At 47.5% G+C, this 20713-nt stretch overlaps 1 protein-coding gene across 1 annotated transcript in view; it reads left to right on the forward strand.

The window, feature by feature from the left end:
- ATRN (attractin) overlaps window positions 1–20713 on the forward strand; it is a gene marked incomplete at its 3' end in the record, with an annotated part of 210107 nt that overhangs the window by 103509 nt on the left and 85885 nt on the right. The window contains exon 3 of the mRNA XM_015416364.1: window positions 4817–4930. Within this exon, the coding sequence (XP_015271850.1) occupies window positions 4817–4930 (114 nt within the window). The remainder of the gene's footprint in view (window positions 1–4816; window positions 4931–20713) is intronic.

Genomic DNA, 20713 nt, shown 5'->3' on the forward strand with positions numbered 1-20713 from the left:
CCCCCCCCCCAAGAAAAAAGCATGTACCCCTCTACAGAAATAAGGCAAAACAACAGGTCTCAGCGACACAGTGTCTGGTACATCAAGGCGTTTCGGAAAATGAAAGCATTTGGTTTTCACACCTCTTTTCCCCTCCTCCTTCCTCTATGGCAGGCAAACTATAATATGCATACTGAGCCTGACACAGACACCCTGTGAGGTCAGTGGCGCTGAAGGAGCTCTTTCAAGGACTGCTCATGAGAGAACAGCTCTGATAGAACTTGTGACTGACCCAAGGTCACACCAGCAGCTGCATATGGAGGCGTGGGGAATCAAGCCCGGTTCTCCCAGATAAAAATCTGTTCAGTTCTCTTCCTGGGCTGTAGCAATTAGCATAGCTAACCAAGGGGCTGCGAGAGTTCTGGTCAAAGCTCTGTATAGATTTTCTACAATAACTTATCTAATGGAGGGGCAGTTGGTGGACCATGGCCCATCCAAATATTTTATTTATTTATTTATTTATTTATTTATTAAATTTGTACCCTGACCTCCCCAACGAGCTCAGGGCAGCTACAACAGAGGCAATTACCATAACAACAGTTGAAACAACATAAAAGCAATCATTAAACAGTATAAAACAATCATTAAATAAAGTGCGGTGCTCTTGATGTTAAAGTTTTCTAATCCAAGATGAGTTCCATTCAACAACCTAACCTGACAACAAACATTCTTCGGTTAACTAGGCGTCTGCCCAGGGCCGGCTCACCTCCAGATCTAATCCACCGTCGAATATGGCAACTCGGTGGTGGTACAGTGACGACGGCGGCTCCTATGCAAAGGCCTGGCGGAAGAGCTCCGTCTTGCAGGCCCTGCGGAACTACGCTAGGTCCCGCAAGGCCCGAACCTGCTCTGGGAGCTCATTCCACCAGACAGGAGCCGCCACCAAGAAAGCCCTGGCCCTGGTTGCAGCAGCTTGATGTCCTTGGGGCCGGGAACCACCAGTAGGTGCTGCGACCCCAACCGTAGCGCTCTTGGGGGAACATATGGAGAAAGGTGGTCCCTTAGGTACACTGGACCCTGGCATCCACTTCCTGTTACCTGTTCCTGATACCTGTTAGCGTTCAGATCTCTTCCTGGGCTGTAGCAAATAGAGTTGTTAATCAAGGGGCTGAGAGAGTTCTGGTCAAAACACCATCGCCAGCAGACGTTCCTCCTTCTTCTCCAGGTCATTGTTTTGGGAAAGAGCTGTATAGATGCACAGGTGGTGGCTAGTGTTCCCTCTAAGCTGAGTCAGTGTGTGCCGGCTCACAGTTTTTTAGCCTCCGGCTCACACAGTTTTGTCTTACCTCGGGAAGGAGGGGCTCCAGAGCAAACGAATTTAGTCAGTAGCCCAATCGCTCGCTCACAACTTTAATGCCAGTAGCTCACAAAGTAGAATTTTTGTTCCCAGGACTCCACAGCTTAGAGGGAGCATTGGTGGTGGGCAGACGGTCAAATGCAGGGCGCTGTGTTGACTGGGCATGCCAGGGCTTTCGCTGCCGCTCTGGGAGCGTTGGCTAGCATTCCTTTCCAAGTCCAAATGCTTGGTTCCCAGCCCAGCCGTCCAATTATTTTTATCGTGCCACAGGGGAGAGAGGCTGCAGCCGACCAAGTTTCCCCCGGTGCACAAAATGTTCATCCCCGTCCCCTTTGCAAAAGAAACATTGTCTCCTCTGACGATGTCCCAAATTCACATTGATTGAGGCGCGCCTTCAAAGGAACCGGCAGCCATTTAGCAGAGGTCCTTTAAGCTGTGAAAAGGATCCGCTCTTAATGGCACTGATGATCGAATTCCTCCCTCCCCGGCTGCTTCCACTGGCTTTTTTTGGCAGGGTTTTCTTTTTTCTTTGTAGAAGAGTAGCACGTTCGTTGTCCATTCCTCTGAGGATGTTCACGATCAGCCGTATATATTTGCTGTGGTAGTTTATGGACGTGGAAACGGTGGTGAACCGTTTGAGGGTATGAGTGATTGAGTTCAAGCCCAAGAAAACTGGGTTGCAAAATAGAATAGAGCAGGGGTGTCGAACATGCGGCCTGGGGGCCAGATCAGGCCCCTGGAGGGCTTCTATCAGGCCCGCAGTGGAACTGGCTGTCTCCTGCTTCTTCTTCCAGTTCTGCTGCTGCTGCGTCATCGTAGGTTTGCAGCTTACAGATACACACCTGAACAGCACACTAGAGATTGCAACAGCACAGACATTTTGATGCAATGATTCAGAGCAAGAGGTGTCAGTTATCAGACACTGTTAAATAAACAAAATATTGCAAGCGTGCTAATGTTTTGAGCATGTTTTTATTTTAAGTAAAAAACCCCTTTGTGTTTGGGTCCTTTATACTGTTTACATCTCCACTACCTGGAGGTCAAAGAAGACGGGGACGGCAAAGGATGAGATGGTTAGACAGTGTCATAGAGGCAACGAACATGAAATTGAGCCAACTTCAGAGGACGGCGGAAGACAGGAGGGCCTGGCATGATCTGGTCCATGGGGTCGCACAGAGTCGGACTCGACTGTGCGACTGAACAACAACAACAACAACCTGGCATTACATTTTATGACACACATGGCCCGGCCCGACAAGGTCTCATTTAGGTCAAATCCGGCCCTCATAACAAATGAGTTCAGCACCCCTGGAATAGAGGGCCAACAATTGAAACTTCAATGTATAAATAATATGTAAAAATGCATGTATTTATTTGTAAAGAATCAAAAAAACATATAGGGGCCCAATCTCACCTTATGTAAAAATTCCAAAATCATATCTACACAAGGGCCAGTGGACTTGACCTGACGTGTTTCGGCCTGTTGGCGTCTTCTTCAGAGGTCAAACACAACGAGGAACAAATTGGCTTATACCATAATACAAAATACAATACAATTATACAGCACGGATACAAAAGGGACCAGAAAGAACTGTTCCAGAGGGAAATTCCTAGGCATAGAAAGTATAAATGAGGCCTCATGCCAAACGATATTTCACTGATGATAATTTCTCGTCCTTGCTAAAGGGACAATCTTGCTGAGGATACTTTGGCTTGGATTGAGCAGCTATTCAAAGGCACCTCCTGGACCAGAAATTATGATCAGTGAAATATCATTTGGCATATGAATGGATCTTGGGAGGCCTCATTCATACTTTCATTCTAAGCCTGGTCATTTCGTGTGTCCCCCTTGACCCTTCCTCCCGAGGTGTTACTTTTGCACGCGTAAAGAGCTTTTAATGTAGGGCAACATTCAAACAGCCTGCGTCCCCTTCCTGAAGTCTGAAATGGCACTGCTCTGCAAAAAAACCCAAGCCCGCGTGATTACTCTGATCTGTCAGAACCCACCGCCAACAACGAAGTACACGCATTCAGGAACGGTTATACTTTTATTGCAGAGCTATAGAGGCAGTAACATAGGCACTGTTAAGAATGGCGGCGGCCCCATGGGCATAATAGGATATAGGGTATTCGTATGCACACCCCCCCCCCCCAGCACTGGCCAATTAGGCACCCTCCCACGCGCAGGTTAAGGCTTAGAGACCATTAGGTAGCTGAAGCTGAGAACGAACACTCTCCCACGCCACCTAGGGGAAACCCGGACACCACAACACCCTCCTGCACATCTGTATAGATAAGCATTTCGGCGCACAGCAGAGAAAGCACAGAAAGGAATACAGTAGCAATTGACCTGAAAGGAAAGCAATAGCAATTAACCAGATACAGACCAAACTCCCCAACCTTCATGGCAGCATAGCTGACATGATCATATGTTCTTCCTTTAAGGCCGAAATCCCAGATTAGCTATTGGTGTCTGTCTGAGTGTGGAGTCACCAGCATGCGGATCCTGCCTCCCGTTTTTGATTATTGCAGCTGCTGGATGACCTTGGGTCAGTCACAAGTTCTGTGGGAACTGTTCTCTCAAGAGCAGTTCTCTCAGAGCTCTCTCAGCCCCACCTCCGTTACAGGAGGTGTCTGTTGTGGGGAGAGGAAGGGAAGGAGATTGTAAACTGCTTGGAGACTCTGAGTGAAGGGCGGGGTGTAAATCCAATCTCCTCTTCTTCTTCTTGTGGCTGCATGGAGGTGCGATTCTGAAACTCGCTAGCTCTGGAAGTTTCTGAAATGCAGCTCTCCACAAAGGTCATCCATGTGAATGCACAGGTAGCCCCTCGAAGAACAAATGTTACAGTCAGGGCTATTTTTGGGCAGGAACACACAGGAACGGAGTTCCGCCTGGCTCCCAAGTTGGCCACGCCTAGCAGGAACTCATTAACATAATAGGCCACACCCAACAGCAGAAACTCATTAGGATTGGCTACATTAGGGGTGTGTGGCCTAACATGCAAAGGAGTTCCTGCTACAAAAAAAGGCCCTGGGTTTTGACCACAAACAAGGTAAACAAAATAAGAAGCAAAAGGTGGGTGTGGCTGGATGACCACACCTCTGGCAACATGGGGATGTGGCCTAATACGTTAATATGATGTGCTGTCAGGGGTGTGGCCTAATATGCTAATGAGTTTCTGCTGTTGGGTGTGGCCTAATATGCTAATGAGTTCATGCTGGGCTTTTTCTACAAAAAAAAGCCCTGGTTACAGTTAAGTAACATGTTTGTTTCATTATATGGGGACACGCTCCAAAGAAATGACAGCAACGTAAAAACAGTGGTGGTGGATTCACTCATCACACGTGGGATGCAGTCATCACATTAACAAGAATCTAGTATCAGTGCGCAGCTAAGATAGATCCCAGAAGCCTTTGGAAGGGGACCCGGATTTTGCCATCGTCCAGTCTGATAACGCCACACACGTCTCCTTTCTGCAGGCCGAACACAATCCTCAGGCTCCGCTTCAATCATTTTGCGACAGAGTGCAGTTGGGACCACTTGTACGTGTACGACGGGGATTCAGTCTACGCCCCATTGCTGGCAGCTTTCAGGTAAGGCCCAGAAGCAGAGTATGAAATGAACTGGTACGTTGTGTTCATTTAATGCAGTTCTTAATGCGCTCTCTTGGGGGCTGGGCGTTCCAGGCGATACCGAGGGTGGGGCTGTTATTCTGGGCGATGGCAGGGGATGCTTTTTGGCCAAATCCTAGCCAGGCGCACCTTTATCTCTGCCCAAGCTTCAGAGGATTTCACAGTAACGGAGTGGTGTTTTCAAAATATCAATTGTTGTATATGTTTTAAACCAGGGGTGTCGAACATGCAGCCCGGGGGCTGGATCAGGCCCCCGGAGGGCTTCTCTCAGGCCCGCAGTGGAACTGGCTGTTGTCTGCTTCTTCTTCCAGTTCTGCTGCTGCTGCGTCATCGTAGGTTTGCAGCTTACAGATACACACTTGAACAGCATACTCAAGGTTGCAACAGCACAGATGTTTTGATGCAGTATTTCAGAGCAAGAGGTGTCAGTGATCAGACACTGTTAAATCAACAAAATATTGCAAGAGTGCTAATGTTTTGAGCATGTTTTTATTTTAAGTAAAAAAAAAACCTTTGTGTTTGTGTCCTTTATAAAGTTTATAAAGTGGTTAAGATGCTGAACTGCAGGCTGTGGAAGGTCAGTAGTTCAGCAGTTTGAGACCCGAGTGTGCCGCATGACGGAGTGAGCTCCCGTCTCTAGTTCCAGCTCCTGCCAACCTAGCAGTTCGAAAGCAAGAAATCGCAAGTAGATAAATAGGTACCACTTCGGTGGGAAGGTAACAGCGTTCCGTGCGCTTTGGTGTTTAGTCATGCCGGCCACATGACCACGGAAACGTCTTCGGACAGCGCTGGCTCTTCGGCTTCGAAACGGAGATGAGCACCACAACCCTAGAGTCGGATTCGACTGGCTTTCGAGCAAGGGAACCTTTACCTTTACCTTTACCTGGCATTACATTTTATGACACACGTGGTCCAGCCCAACAAGGTCTCATTTATGTCAGATCCAGCCCTCGTAACAAATGAGTTTGACACCCCTGTTTTAAATAAATTGCTCTTTCTAATGTGATCGAATGTTGCTGCTTTTGTGATGCAATGTACGTGCCAACAATAAGGGTGTTTTCCGTCAGCACCGGCCAGATGAACTTTGTATTGTCTTTGATGAATACCTTCACTCCTGAGTGTTAGTAGATACTTCCGGGCTCACGATGTTTACTATAGCAGTACAAATTACAGGGTTAGATCCCAGGGGTCTGTTCAATTAATGGTGCAACTTGTTTCTAGTGCAAGCCGCCTTCTGCTGGCGCAAGACCTTCTTTGCTCAACAGAAGGTTCCTTGTGCCAGAGGGAAAGCATCACCATTAATGAACAAATCCCATGTGAATTCAGTTGGTAATAACACCTTGCTGACTTGGAAAGAAGAACGTGGGGAAATCTTTTGGTTGAAAATTTTGTTTAAGAGAAGAAAAGTACTTACTTAATTTCAGGGTTCCCCAACTTTTTTGAGGCTGCAAGGGGCACCTTTGGAATTCTGACAGAGGGTGGTGGGCGCAACCACAAAATGGCTGCTGGAGGAGGCGGAGACCGACACAAAATGGCTGCTGCAGGGGGCGGAGCCAGCCAACCACAAAATGTCAGGGACTGACGTTATGCCTAACTCTTCGACATTTGAGGCAGAAGCTCTGCATGGCAAGATACCCCTTTTCTTACACACGCACAGCTTACCCTCAGTCTCGCCATGAAAATCCTTGTCCTGTGGTGGCAGCTGCTGCCAAAGTAATTAAAAAAATATATCTGTGCAGCCCATCGGATCTCCAATACCGATTCAGAAGCCCCTGGAAAGGTGCTAGAAGGCGCCCGTGGGCACCACGTTGGGGAACCCCGGCTTATTTTATTTGCTTGCTTCATTTATTTGGGGTTTTTGATGTTTTGTTGTTCGGATTAAATAATTATTTTCCCTCTGCATCATTTTTTTCTTTGTCTCGTTATTTATTTGGGGCATTCACGGGCCGTCTCTTCAGAGGCCTGTCCAGGGCAGCTAACAAAATCTAAACAAGAGTGTGATACATAAAACTGTGAAAAGCCATAAATTAATGATGCCAATAAAGAAGATGTAAAACAGCAACAAGTCGTTCCAGAGCCGTTGTCCTCTAGCGGCAGTCATTGCAGGGAGCGGCAGCAAGAGAACACTTCAGCAGGACGTAGGCCATGAAACAGCCAGTTAAAAAAGGGATGGGATTAAAGTTCAATTAAAAGCTCGGGGCGGTTTGGCCCGCTGCCCACATGACAGTCGGAGAGGTGCCAGACGAGTATCAGCGGGAGGTCGTGCCCTGGATTCCCGAAGGCGTTTTCCCCATGACTGTCGGACTCTCTGACCCTTTCTACTGTTCAAAGCATACAAATTGCATTTTAGGGTTGGGCCCGAAATGCCCTTTGGCCCTAACCTGATCATCCTCAAGCGTTTTAGGGAAGCACCCGATGCTCGGTTGTTTGCCCAGAAATGGCGGAAGTCGTGCAGCCCGTTCGTTATCCAGCTGCCGACACAAACCTTGCAGATGCTGACTCGGTTGCGTCTGTAAAGGTAGAGTGAGCGTGATGAGAGAGTCTGCCGTTTAATTCCCCTCAGTCGAATGAGGTTTTAATTGGCCTCTTAAGCCGGTTAAAAAGCTTTGTTTCGAAACAGCTCACCACAACGGGAATCGTGGGGCCTGAGGGAAATCTCATTTTGATATGTCAAAATAGCTTCTTCTTTTTTTTGCCATCTGCTTCTGTGCTAGGTGGTAACGGCTTTAACGTGTTCATTCTGACACTTGCCTTCCTGGCACCACACAGTTGACTTAAGCCGAGCTGAGGGCAAGGGTTAAATGCAGGGTTCTCTCGGGATGGTGGAGCGACCCAGACAATTTGTTCGACTTCTTTTCAAACCGTCACGGCTGCGATTGGCATTTTAATGTCTGTGTTTCTGATTGTTTTCTTGAATATGTCATCTCTCAGGTGGGTTGACTTTGATAACACCTGGTGCCTGTGATACTGAAACGTTCCCGATTCTAGACTTGTCTGGTGTCTGATGCAGGATTCTGCCGAATTCATTTTGTTGTATATGCTGTTCCCGGCAGCCTGAGCTGGCTCTTAAGATCGGCTAAGTATTTAACACACAGTCTTCGCTCATTTGGAATCAACTTTATTCAACCCTCAAGCATCCAAAGGTTCAGTTTTAGTCACATTTCCTTTTCATTAGCCGTTATGAGCTTTAAAGTCCCGAGTCTTTTGAGTGATTCATGCGGTAAAAGAAGCTGAATCTCTCCCGTCTGCTAGCCAAGATCACAAACAAGCTAAAAGGAGGAGAGCAATAAACAGTTTCTCCCAGGTAAATGTATCAAAGGAAAAGGAGGCTGTATCAAACCAATCAGAAAGGCTTCTCCTAACCAGCGGACCATAAGATTATTAAACTACATTTCCCACAATCCTTTATATATTTAAAGGTACAGTATAACTTGCTACAGTATAATGGAGCTGCAGTGGCTCAAGTGGTTAAGACGCTGAACTGCGGGCTGTGGAAGGTCGGTAGTTCAGCAGTTCGAGACCCGGGTTGCCGCAAGACAGGGTGAGCTCCTGTCTCTAGTTCCAGCTCCTGCCAACCTAGCAGTTCGAAAGCAAGAAATTGCAAGTAGATAAATAGGTACCACTTCGGTGGGAAGGTAACAGTGTTCCGTGCGCCTTGGTGTTTAGTCATGCCGGCCACATGACCATGGAAACGTCTTCGGACAGCGCTGGCGCTTCGGCTTTGAAACGGAGATGAGCACCGCAACCCTAGAGTCGGATTCGACTGGCTTTCGAGCAAGGGAACCTTTACCTTTACCTTATAACTTGCTATGTTTTACTATTCCAATCTCAGCCGAGGGCAGGCACATTGTATGTTATGTGATACGTGCCGTCAAGTCACTTCTGACCTATGGTGACCATTGAATTCATGTCCTTCGAAACAGCTTGTTAACAGTCTGGTTCAGGTCTTGCAAACCAAAGGCTATTCCCTCCTTGATCGAGTCAGTTCATCTCCTGTTTGACCTTTCTCTTTTCCAGCTGCCTTCAGTTTTTCCTAGCATGATTGTCTTTTCCAGTGATTCTTGTCTTCAAATAATGTGACGAGTACGATACCCTCAGCATAGTCATTTTAGCTTCTAGGGAAAGTCTAGAACTCACCGATTTGTCATTTTGGTAGTCCACGGTATCCGTAAAACTCTCCTCCGACACCTCTTTTCAAAGGAATCCACTTTCTTCCTGTCAGCTTTCTTCACTGTCCAACTTTCACACCCACACATAGTCATGGGGGATACCAGGGTATGCATTGTCTTGATCAGCAGTGACACATCCTTACCCTTAAGAATCTTTTCGAGCTCCTTCATGGCCGCCCTTCCCCATCTCAACCGCTTTCTGATTTCCTGGTTGCAGTCTCCCTTTTGGTCGGAGTCAGAACCAAGGAATAGGAAATCTTGAACCATTTCAATTTCTTCATCATTGACCTTAAAGTCGTGCAGTACAGTAGTAGAAAAGAGCAAGAGTCCAGTAGCACCTTAAAGACTAACAACATTTGTGGTAGGGTAGGAGCTTTTGTGAGTCACAGCGACTCATGAAAGCTCTTACCATGCTACAAATTTGTTAGTGACTCACAAAAGCTCCTACGCTGCCACAGATTTTGTTAGTCTTTAAGGTGCTACCAGACCAGGGATGGCCAAACTTGCTTAACGTAAGAGCCACATACAATAAATGTCAGATGTTTGAGAGGCTTGGGACATGAACAAATATTACATATATGTTTTTATTGGAAAATATGCAAATTTGCTTTTCATTAACTTTAAATGGGACTGCCAAAAAACAAACAAAATATTGATCATATTTATTCGTCTAATGATATTTATTTGTTTGCTAATGATATTTATTTGCCTGAGAGAGAGAAAGGTGGAAAGAAAGAAAGAGAGAGAGAGGAAAAAAGAGCAAATAGATGAAGGAGGGGGAAGGAAGGAATAGAGCGGGAGAAAGGGAGAAAGGGAGAAAGAGAGAAAGAAATGTGGAAAGAAAGCAAATAGATGGGGGAGGAAGGGTGAGAAAGGAAGAGAGAGAGAGAAAGCAAATAGATGGGGAGGGTTGGGGAGGGAGGAAGAGAGAAAGATAAATGTGGAAAGTAGGGGTGTGCATTCAGCAATAGCCGAACTGGAAAAAAAATCAGAGATCTGTATTTGGCTACCGGTATAGCTGAACCCGAAAAAGCTGATATTATCTGGCCTTTTTCGGGTTCATTTTGCTATATTGAATACGTGTCATTTAAACCTAACAGCCTGAGCCGCCAGTCAGCTGCTGGGTTTAAATGCCTATACTTACCTGATTAATCTAGCATCAGCCAGTTGTACCATGCATGCCTACTTGTGGCGCTAGCACCAAAGCTACCCAGTCCATTCTGCACAGGAAATAGCTATCGGCACCTCATGGCTTTCCCATTCACTTAGTTGCTGCTTGGTCCCATGGGATCATGGCCACCATTTGTCATAGTAAGATATGAATAGCCAATCTGTTTGCCCAGCCTTTGACTCCTTGCTAGAACGCAAACTCATTTGTACTAGCAAAAGCGGTATTGGCACTGTACCGGTTAACTTTGTCAAGACAATGGATTTGCCTATGAACAGCTCCTTTAAGACACTGGAGATGTTTTAATAGGTCTCCACTGTGATGGGAGGACAAAGTGTCATTGTTAGTTGGCCCCTGGTGAACAATGGGGCTCACTTGACATTACGCCGTGATGAAACATTGACTTTAGAGTGACGGGCGTGAAGTGCCGCGTATGCGTCATTAGGCTTTAAGAACCTGAGTCCCCGGGATGCTTTTAGTGCGAAATTATTTCCTTGATATGCCTCCAGATGTATACTGTGCCGAGCAGCTAAACAGCCTCACCTTAGGGATGGAGAACTTGGCGTGAGAACTCCGCACCTATGAGGGTCTCGGCTTCAAGGGATATTTCAAACCAGAAAAACCTATTTTCAGATTACATTAAATTGTCCCGCACGGCTAGGAACGAGAGCTCTAGTAACATGTCTTCCCGTTCCTCTGCCTAGCCTCACGATCTGAAGCTGGTTTCTAACGTTCCGTTTGGGTTCCTGGGGATTGAGAATAGTTTTTCCAGCCGCATCTGCTGGACCGTTAAGACCCAGCTGTTGTCCTGAAGCTCTGGATACTTGTGTCTTTTCTGCTTACAGGCCTCTCTAGGAGCTATCTCACCGTGCAACCTTTTTCGTAGCGAATATTAATGACAAAATAGTTTTAAAAAATTCAAGTCTAATAGCCTCTTAGAGACCGACGAGATTTTCGGGGTTCGAGCTTTCGAAAGTCAGCACTCCCTTTGGAGTCACAGTAGTTCAACTAGATTCGAGTCCAGGAGCCTCTTAAAGGTAAAGGTTCCCTTGCTCGAAAGCTAGTGGAATCCGACTCTAGGGTTGCAGTGCTCATCTCTGTTTCAATGCCGAAGAGCCAGCGCTGTCCGAAGACGTTTCCGTGGTCATGTGGCCGGCATGACTAAACACCGAGGCGCACGGAACGCTGTTACCTTCCCACCGAAGCGGTACCTATTTATCTACTTGCAATTTCTTGCTTTCGAACTGCTAGGTTGGCAGGAGCTGGGGCCAGAGACGGGAGCTCACTCCGTCATGCGGCACACTCGGGTCTCGAACCGCTGAACTACCGACCTTCCGCAGCCTGCAGTTCAGCGTCTTAACCACTTGAGCCACCGCAGCTCCTGATAGTACCTTAGAGACTGCCAAAATTTTCAGGGTACGGCCTTTCGAAAGTCAGCGCTCCCTTGAGCGAATGTTAATGTCACAATGGTTCAGCTCGATTTGAGCCCAATAGCACCTTAAGAGACCGACAAGATTTTCAGAGCACGAGCTTTCGAAAGTCAGCGCTCCCTTGGGGGCGGGGGGTCACAATATCTCAACAAGATTTGAGTCCAGGAGCACCATAAGAGACTGACATGATTTTTGGGGTACGAGCTTTCGAGAGCTCATGTGCCGAAAATCTTGTTGGTCTCTAGGTGCTGTTGGGCTCAACTCTAGTTGTCCTTCTGCGAACCAATATGGCTGCCCTCTGAAACCATAGTTCCACGGTGTGTGTATCTCTTCTGCTCATAAGAACATAAGAGACGCCAATGTTGGATCAGGCCAAAGGCCCATCCAGTCCAACACTCTGTGTCACACAGTGGCCAGAAATACCAGGTGCCATCAGGAGGTCCACCAGTGGGGCCAGGACACCAGAAGCCCCCTCCCACTCCCCAAGCACCAAGAAGACAGAGCATCACTTGCCCCAGACCGAGAGTTCCTGTCTATATCTGGTGGCTAATAGCCACTGATGGACCCCTGCTCCATATGTTTATCCATAAGAACATAAGAGATGCCAATGTTGGATCAGGCCAAAGGCCCATCCAGTCCAACACTCTGTGTCACACAGTGGCCAGAAATACCAGTGCCATCAGGAGGTCCACCAGTGGGGCCAGGACATTAGAAGCCCTCCCACTGTTGACCCCCCCAAGCACCAAGAAGACAGAGCATCACTTGCCCCAGAGTCCCTATCTATACCTTGTGGCTAATAGCCACTGATGGACCTCTGCTCCATATGCTTATCTAATTCCCTTGTGAAGCCGTCCATGCTTGTAGCTGCCACCACTTCCTGTGGCAGTGAATTCCATGTGTTAATCACTCTTTGGGTGAAGAAGGACTTCCTTTTATCCGTTCTAACCCGACCGCTCAGCAATTTCCTGGAGTGCCCACAAGGAGTTCTTGTATTGTGAGAAAGGGAGAAAAGTACCTCTTTCTCTACCTGCTCTTTCCCATGCATAATCTTATAAACCTCAATCATGTCACCCCTCAGTCGTCGTTTCTCCAAGCTAAAGAGCCCTAAGCGCCTTTACCTTTCCTCATGGGGTTCTCTGGCGTTCTGAAAGGCATGGGCCTTCTGGCTGTCCCAACATCCATATGCTACCAGTTGCATGCTTCCCCCCACCCCCCAATGTGGATATTTGTCCACATCTCTGAAAATAGCAGGGGGAGTGACCTGACTTTGCCTTCCCAAGATGGCAGATCGTGACCAGCCCAAATGGAACGGAGCATCCGAATGTGTCATGTGTAAAATCGGCACTGAGCTGTATCTTCTTGGCTGCTGAGGTGTTGCAGGAGGGGACCTACGTGGACGGCGGGAGGAGGATTGTAATAATTCCTCTTTCCTCGAAACGTGCCCCTTCTTTTTGTGGGCAGCTTTTATCAGGCGGTTGGAAGGTCCTCTTTTCTTCCTCCAGCAAGACGTTTTCCAGGATCTCTTTCTGAGCTTAGGTTGGAAGGCAGTGGCTGCAATGGCTCTGCCCTTCTTTACAGGGGTCTCCAGTGCCATTAATGGAGGGACGGTTAAGACGCTGAACTGCAGGCTGTGGAAGGTCGGTAGTTCAGCAGTTCGAGACCCGGGTGTGCCGCATGACGGAGTGAGCTCCCGTCTCTAGTTCCAGCTCCTTCCAACCTAGCAGTTCGAAAGCAAGAAATTGCAAGTAGATCAATAGGTACCACTTCGGTGGGAAGGTAACAGCGTTCCGTGCGCCTTAGTGTTTAGTCATGCCGGCCACATGACCACGGAAACGTCTTCGGACAGCGCTGGCTGTTCGGCTTTAAACGGAGATGAGCACTGCAACCCTAGAGTCGGACTCGACTGGCTTTCGAGCGAGGGAACCTTTACCTTTACCTTTAGAATGGTCTGGTGAATGTCCTGTCTCCTAACTTGACTGTATTCTAGTCTGGGGGTCCCCAACACGGTGCCCTTGGGCACCTTAGCACCGACCCAACACCTCCCCTGGTGCCCACCGAGTGTTTTTAGCAAGTGGGTGGGACTATGTGTGGCTCGTGGCCAGCCGGGCTTCTGATTGGACATTAGACCTCTGATTGGCTGGGCAGGTTAAGACGGTGTTTCAGCCGCAGCCGCCTCCAGAATGCTGGCTTTCTTCTCTTCGCTCCTCTTTCCCAGTGTGTTATTTAAATTAACCCTCTTCCCCCCCGAAACTTGGCCGCCATTTTCTGGCTGGCTCCGCCTTCCATGGCAGCCTTTCTCGGCTCCACTCACCACCCCGTGTCAGAACCCCAAAGGCGCCCACGGGCCCAGAAAGGGTGCGGAACCCCTCTTCTAGTCAAACCACTTACAGGAACGCTTGTTCTGCTTCCAGCGTCAGACGGGGCAGGGTACAAAACAGAGGGGAAATGATGCCTTTCAAATGAGCAGATAAGATCTCAAGAAAGTTCCTTTTCTTGCCTTCTCCTCGGGCCGCAGACTGGCAGTTGAATGAAAAGGAATGTCCTTGCGGCAGGTAAACCCTGCTTGCCTGTAACTGGTGAGAAGTGGGTGTGAGGTAAACATTTAAAACGTGCCCTGGATTCGTCCTCATATCTCACCGATGGGTTCAGATATGTTTGCCTAGCTGGGTGTTCAATGGGAGTCGTCTCTCCCCCCCTCCTCCCCCAATCTGTACTGTAAGCAAGTTTGTAGGTCTGGATTGAACTCCCGAATCATAGAGAATCATAGAGTTGGAAGGGACCTCCAAGGTCATCTAGTCCAACCCCCTGCACAAGGCAGGAAATGCACAAAGACCTCTCCCCCCACAATCCCCAGTGACCCCTGCTCCATGCCCAGAAGATGCCAACCCCCCCCCCCCCCCCAGGATCCCCGGCCAAACTGGCCCGGGGGAAAATTGCTTCCTGACCCCACCGTGGCAATCAGCATTTCCCTGGGCATGTAAGAAAGGGCCACAAGAACTAAGCACTGATGCAATCCTTCCTGCCCTCCCTCTCATAATCTGCCTATGTTCACAGAATCAGCATTGCTGTCAGATGGCCATCTAGCCTCTGTTTGAAAACCTCCAAAGAAGGAGAGCACGCCACCTCCTGAGGAAGCCTGTTCCACTGACCAACCGCTCTGTCAGGAAGTTCTTTCTAACGTTTTTTATTTATAATTGACAGGCTACCGTTACTCGCAATAATGGGTTTAAATTTCAGATGGAAAGGTAGCCGCTGGATATTTGGATTTTTCTTTTTTACAGTAAGCGTAGTTAAGCAGTGGAATCGGCTGCCTGGGGAGGCGGTGAGCTCTTCTTGACTGGCCGTCTTTAAGCAGCGGCTGGACAAACACTTGTCAGGGATGCTCTAGGCTGATCCTGGACTGAGCAGTGGGTTGGACTAGATGGCATCTATGGGTACCTTCCAACTCTATGATTCCAAGAACGGTAAAAATGTAATTTCAGGTGGCCTTGAACACAGAACTAATCTGATGGAACGCATGTGATTCGTTTCCCAGTTCTTCCCTTGGATACGCAGGTGATCTTGGTGCTTTGCAAAAGCCAAAAGGCATGTGTGTACAGCAGGCCTGGAGCTCTTCTTCAGTGCTGGCGTCAAGGTACTCCCTCTGAGAAGTCCTGGGACACCCCCTCCTTCAGTCTTCCGTGTTTTCCCGAGGCACAGCCCTCATCTTTCAACCTCTGAACTCGTCAAAATAGCCCCCAGCAGAAAGCTCAGTGCGAGTAGCACCTTGACAACCCGGGAAGAACATTTCCGTGTCAGGAAAAGCGAATGAGTGCTTATTAATTTGCACCCAAAAGTGGCCTTTTCTTGCACTCCAGAAATGTTCAGACCAAATTGGTTAAGCACCCTGGTTAAATGCAGAAGGTGCTTTGTCGGCTTTGGGCCCTTGGAAAGGACACGGTTTCCCAGACTTAGTTATAGTTTCCGGCAGGGAAGTCATGTTGCTCTGCATTGGAAGGGCAGCAGTCGACTCCGGTAGCACCTTAAACACCAATAAGATTTCCAGGGTATCAGCTTAGTTTCAGGTGGGAAGGAAGTCCTTCTTCACCCAAAGAGTGATTCCCACATGGAATTCACTGCTACAGGAGGGGGTGGCGGCTACAAGCATAGACGGCTTCAAAAGAGAATTAGATAAGCATATGGAGCAGAGGTCCATCAGTGGCTATTAGCCACAAGGTATAGATAGGGGCTCTGGGGCAAGCGATGCTCTGTCTTCTTGGTGCTTGGGGGGGGGGCAACAGTGGGAGGGCTTCTAATGTCCTGGCCCCACTGGTGGACCTTCTGATGGCACCTGGTATTTTTGGCCACCGTGTGACAGAGTGTTGGACTGGATGGGCCTTTGGCCTGATCCAACATTGGCGTCTCTTATGTTCTTATGTGGGTGTAGTGGAAGAGCTGGATTCGAGTTCAGCGGCACCATAAAGACCAAAGAAGCTTCAAGAGGAAATAACAACTTGAGTTCGTTCTGAACAGTGGAATATGCAAGGTCTGTAGTGCAGTCTTACGAAGAAGATCTGAACGTCATCCTACAGGGGGACATATGAAGGACTGGTAGTTAGCATAGCTAGATTAGGGATTGCCCACAATTTCAAATTATGTCCTTCCTGTCTCCTGTCTGACTCTTCTGGAGACTTCCTGCTCCCGTAGAACTCCCTGTTGCTCAGTTAGGCTAGACCAGGGGTGTCAAACATGCGGCCCAGGGGCTGGATCAGCCCCCCCGAGGGCTTCTCTCAGGCCCGCAGTGGAACTGGCTGTCTCCTACTTCTTCTTCCAGTTCTGCTGCTGCGTCATCGTAGGTTTGCAGCTTACAGATACACCCCTGAACAGCATACTCAAGATTGCAACAGCACAGACGTTTTGATGCACTAATTCAGAGCAAGAGGTGTCAGTTATCAGACACACTTAAATAAACAAAATATTGCAAGAGTATTAATGTTTTAAGCATGTTTTTATTTTAAGTAAAAAAAAACCTTTGTGTTTGTGTCTTTTATAAAGTTTTTATCTCCACTACCTGGCATTACATTTTATGACAAACGTGGCCCGGCCCAAGAAGGTCTCATTTATGTCAGATCTGGCCCTCATAACAAATGAGTTTTGACACCCCTGGCTAGACAGTTCTCTCTGTTCCGTGTTCAATAATAGTTTGATCTTCTTTAATAAACGTCTTTATTTTTCTTTAAACAGTTGCTGCTCTGCTTCCTTGCATTTTTAAACTCTTCCAACACCATGGTGGGAAATGCATTTTTATTTTAAAAAACCTTTCAACATACGTACAGTTTGTTACAAATTATATGTATCTTCCAAATTACAAATACATATACGTATTCTAGTAATTTAACCTTCAAACAATATACAAATTTACCAATTTTAAACAACAATAATTCATAAGTTTAACAATTTAACACTTTACTAGTTTAACCATTCTATCCATTAACATGTTTAACAAGTTGATCCATTTAATGATTGCGTTTATGCTAAACTTATACTTTATACTGTATACTTATTTACTTACTAGCAGTAAAGCTTGTTGTAAAAGCAATACAGCGGACTCTAGAAGTCTCCCCCCCAGTCTCCGCCACACTGACAGCTGTTTACTTGGCGGGGTTTTTTCCGTTCTGGAAAGTGTTGCCTCAGCAAACTTGGCTTGGAGGCTAAAGACGGTGGGTTTTGTCCCCTGAGGGAATCAATCGTTGTCTGGCAAGGAGAGCAAAGACAGTAGCTGTGTTTACTGGAGCAAAGCAACCGTCTTCTGAGGAAAGTTTTGGCAGCCACCGCCTCGGTGGGCGGGACTCAGGCAATGCAGCCAGTGGATAGGGACAGCTTCTGAGTGACACATCATGGAGCCAACTGATTTAGAGGTGTGTGGAATGTTCAGAAAGTACCACCCCACTACTCAGTTATATATAAGGAGAGATTGCCTTTACAGTTTTTGCAACCGGAGTCATAAACAGCAAGTACTGTATTGGGATCCCTGCATGAGACATTATTGTGAGAACATAAACATAAGAACATAAGAGAAGCCAATGTTGGATCAGGCCAATGGCCCATCCAGTCCAATACTCTGTCACACAGTGGCCAAAAATACCAGGTGCCATCGGGAGGTCCAGCAGTGGGGCCAGGACATTAGAAGCCCTTCCACTGTTCCCCCCCCCCCCAGCACCAAGAATACAGAGCATCCCTTGCCCCAGACTGAGAGTTTCAATCTATACCTTGTGGCTAATAGCCACTGATGGACCTCTGCTCCATATGCTTATCCAATTCCCTCTTGAAGCCGTCCATGTTTGTAGCCGCCATCACCTCCTGTGGCAGTGAATTCCAGGTGTTAATCACTCTTTGGGTGAAGAAGTACTTCCTTTTATCTGTTCTAACCTGACCGCTCAGCAATTTCATGGAGTGCCCATGAGTTCTTGTATTGTGAGAAAGGGAGAAAAGTACCTATCCCACGCATAATCTTATAAACCTCAATCATGTCACCCCTCAGCTGTCGTTTCTCCAAGCTAAAGAGCCCCAAGCGCTTTAACCTTTCTTCATAGGGAAAGCGTTCCAACCCTTTTATCATTCGAGTTGCCTTTTTCTGCACTTTTCCGAATGCTATAATATAGTTTCTGAGGTGTGGTGACCAGAACTGTACACAGTATTCCAAATGAGGTCGCACCATTGATTTATACAGAGGCATTATGATATTGGCTGATCTGTTTTCAATACCCTTCCTAATAATCCCCAGCATAGCATTGGCCTTCTTTATTGCAGTCACACACTGTCTCGACATTTTCAGTGAGTTATGTACTACGACTCCAAGATCTCTCTCTTGGTCAGTCTCCGGCAGTTCGGACCCCATCAACGTGTATTTATAGTTAGGATATTTTGCTCCAATGTGCATCACCTTGCACTTGGCCACATTGAACCCCATTTGCCATGTTGACGCCCACTCGCCCATCCTTGACAGATCCCTTTGGAGTGCCTCACAATCCTCCCTGATTCTCACCACCCTGAACAACTTCGTTATCATCCGCAAATTTAGCCACTTCATTTCTATGAGCAGTGTTCATAGAACTGCCGAGGTGTGTTAGTGCTGGGCTGGGTGAAACGGCTCTTGTAACCCCCGCAAGGAATTGTATCAAGCTTCCCCCTGCCACATTCATTGGGAAATTTAAACATGTTAAAGTATTAGCAGCATACAAAGACTCTGTTAAATTCAAGCTCTGCGTACTGCTATTTACACGGTACAATTCCACCACGGTGTAACACCGTTGCGCTCCGAATGTCTTGTTTCCCGATAATTATGTTGGTGATTTTAGATAAGCCGCGAGCGTAACCATAAATAAATGAATTCATCAACGGTTCCCATTTCCTCGGTGCAGAAGTTGCTTAGTAAATACTAATATCGCATCTCCCGATCGCAATAACTTCAGACGGCTTTTGTAATCTTGATCAACTCCTTAAGATGCTGAGACTGAAAAGCATCTCGGGGCCAGCAATTTGAAAATGGGATGGAAGCCGTGTTTTCTGACTCATTTGTTCCTTTGCTTTTTTTTGAATCTCTGGGTCAAGCTAGGCACGACGGGGGGAACCTGATCAGATCTGGGTTGGGGCTGTGACTCGCGGGCAGAACGCAGGCTTTGCATACAGAAGGCCCCAAGTTCCATGCTTGCCATCTCCAGTTAGAAGGGATTGGAAATGAAGAAGAGGAGGAGATTGGATTTATACTTCACTACCCAAAAGAGTCTCAGAGCGGCTTACAATCTCCTCCCCCCTCCCCCCACAACAGACACCCCGTGAGGTCGGTGGGGCTGAGAGAGCTCTTTCCAGAACTGCTCGTGAGAGGACAGCTCTGAGAGAACTTGTGACTGGCCCAAGGTCACACCAGCAGCTGCACGTGGAGGAGTGGGGAATCAAACCCGGTTCTCCCAGATTAGAGCACGCACTCTTAACCACTGCACCAAACTGAGTTTCCCTGCCAGGAGACCTTTGAGTAGCACCACCTATCAGAACAGAACAAGAGCTGGTCTAGATGGAGCATTGGTCTCCTTGGGTAAAAGACAGCTCACCTACATACACAAGGGTCTCATCTGCATACTAAAAGCTGTCCCTTCCTTTCACATGGAAAATAAGAACCATTTTTTTTTAACCTTTCACATGAAATTGAGAACAAGGTGGAGGGGAGCAAAATCCTGCCTCTGCCTATCTTTACCTTGGCACCTTTCAAGTGCCTTTTATAGAATCACAGATCTGGAAGGGGGCATAGAGGCCATCTAGTCCAAACCCCTGCTCAATGCAGGATCAACCTAGAGCAGTGGTGGCGAACCTATGGCACAGGTGCCAGAGGTGGCACTCAGAGCCCTCTCTGTGGGCACACGTGCCATCGCCCCAGCCAGGCCCAGACCATCATTAAAGTGTCGAATTCTCTGCCAAATAATTTTAAGTAAATGAAAGCATTTGGGATTGCTTTCCTTACTTTGTTTGGATCATCTTAAGTTAACGTATGAGTTGTTTTTTCTAAAGTAAAACCTCAGTATTCAGGTTAAATTGCCATGTTGGCACTTTGCGATGAATAAGTGGGTTTTGGGTCGCAGTTTGGGCACTCGATCTCTAAAAGGTTCGCCATCGCTGCTCTAGGTCTTCAATTCCTGGGTGCAGCAGCGAATTGGACTAGATAAGTCTGTAAGACCCCTTCTTGCTCTAGAAAACTGTGACTCTAGACCAAGGAGGGGTTTTTTTTTTACCCCGAACAAAATTTTTGCGGTATTGCGCATAAATATTACAAAATGGACATAGGAGAAGCCATGTTGGATCAGGCCAGTGGCCCATCCAGTCCAGCATTCTGTGTCACACAGTGGCCAAAACCCAGGTGCTATCAGGAGGTCCACCAGTGGGGCCAGAACTCCAGAAGCCCTCCCACTGTTGCCCCCCCCAAGCACCAAGAAGACAGAGCATCACT

Source organism: Gekko japonicus, unplaced genomic scaffold (assembly GCF_001447785.1).
Source record: "Gekko japonicus isolate JY-2015 unplaced genomic scaffold, Gekko_japonicus_V1.1 scaffold1256, whole genome shotgun sequence".
NCBI lineage: Eukaryota > Metazoa > Chordata > Lepidosauria > Squamata > Gekkonidae > Gekko > Gekko japonicus.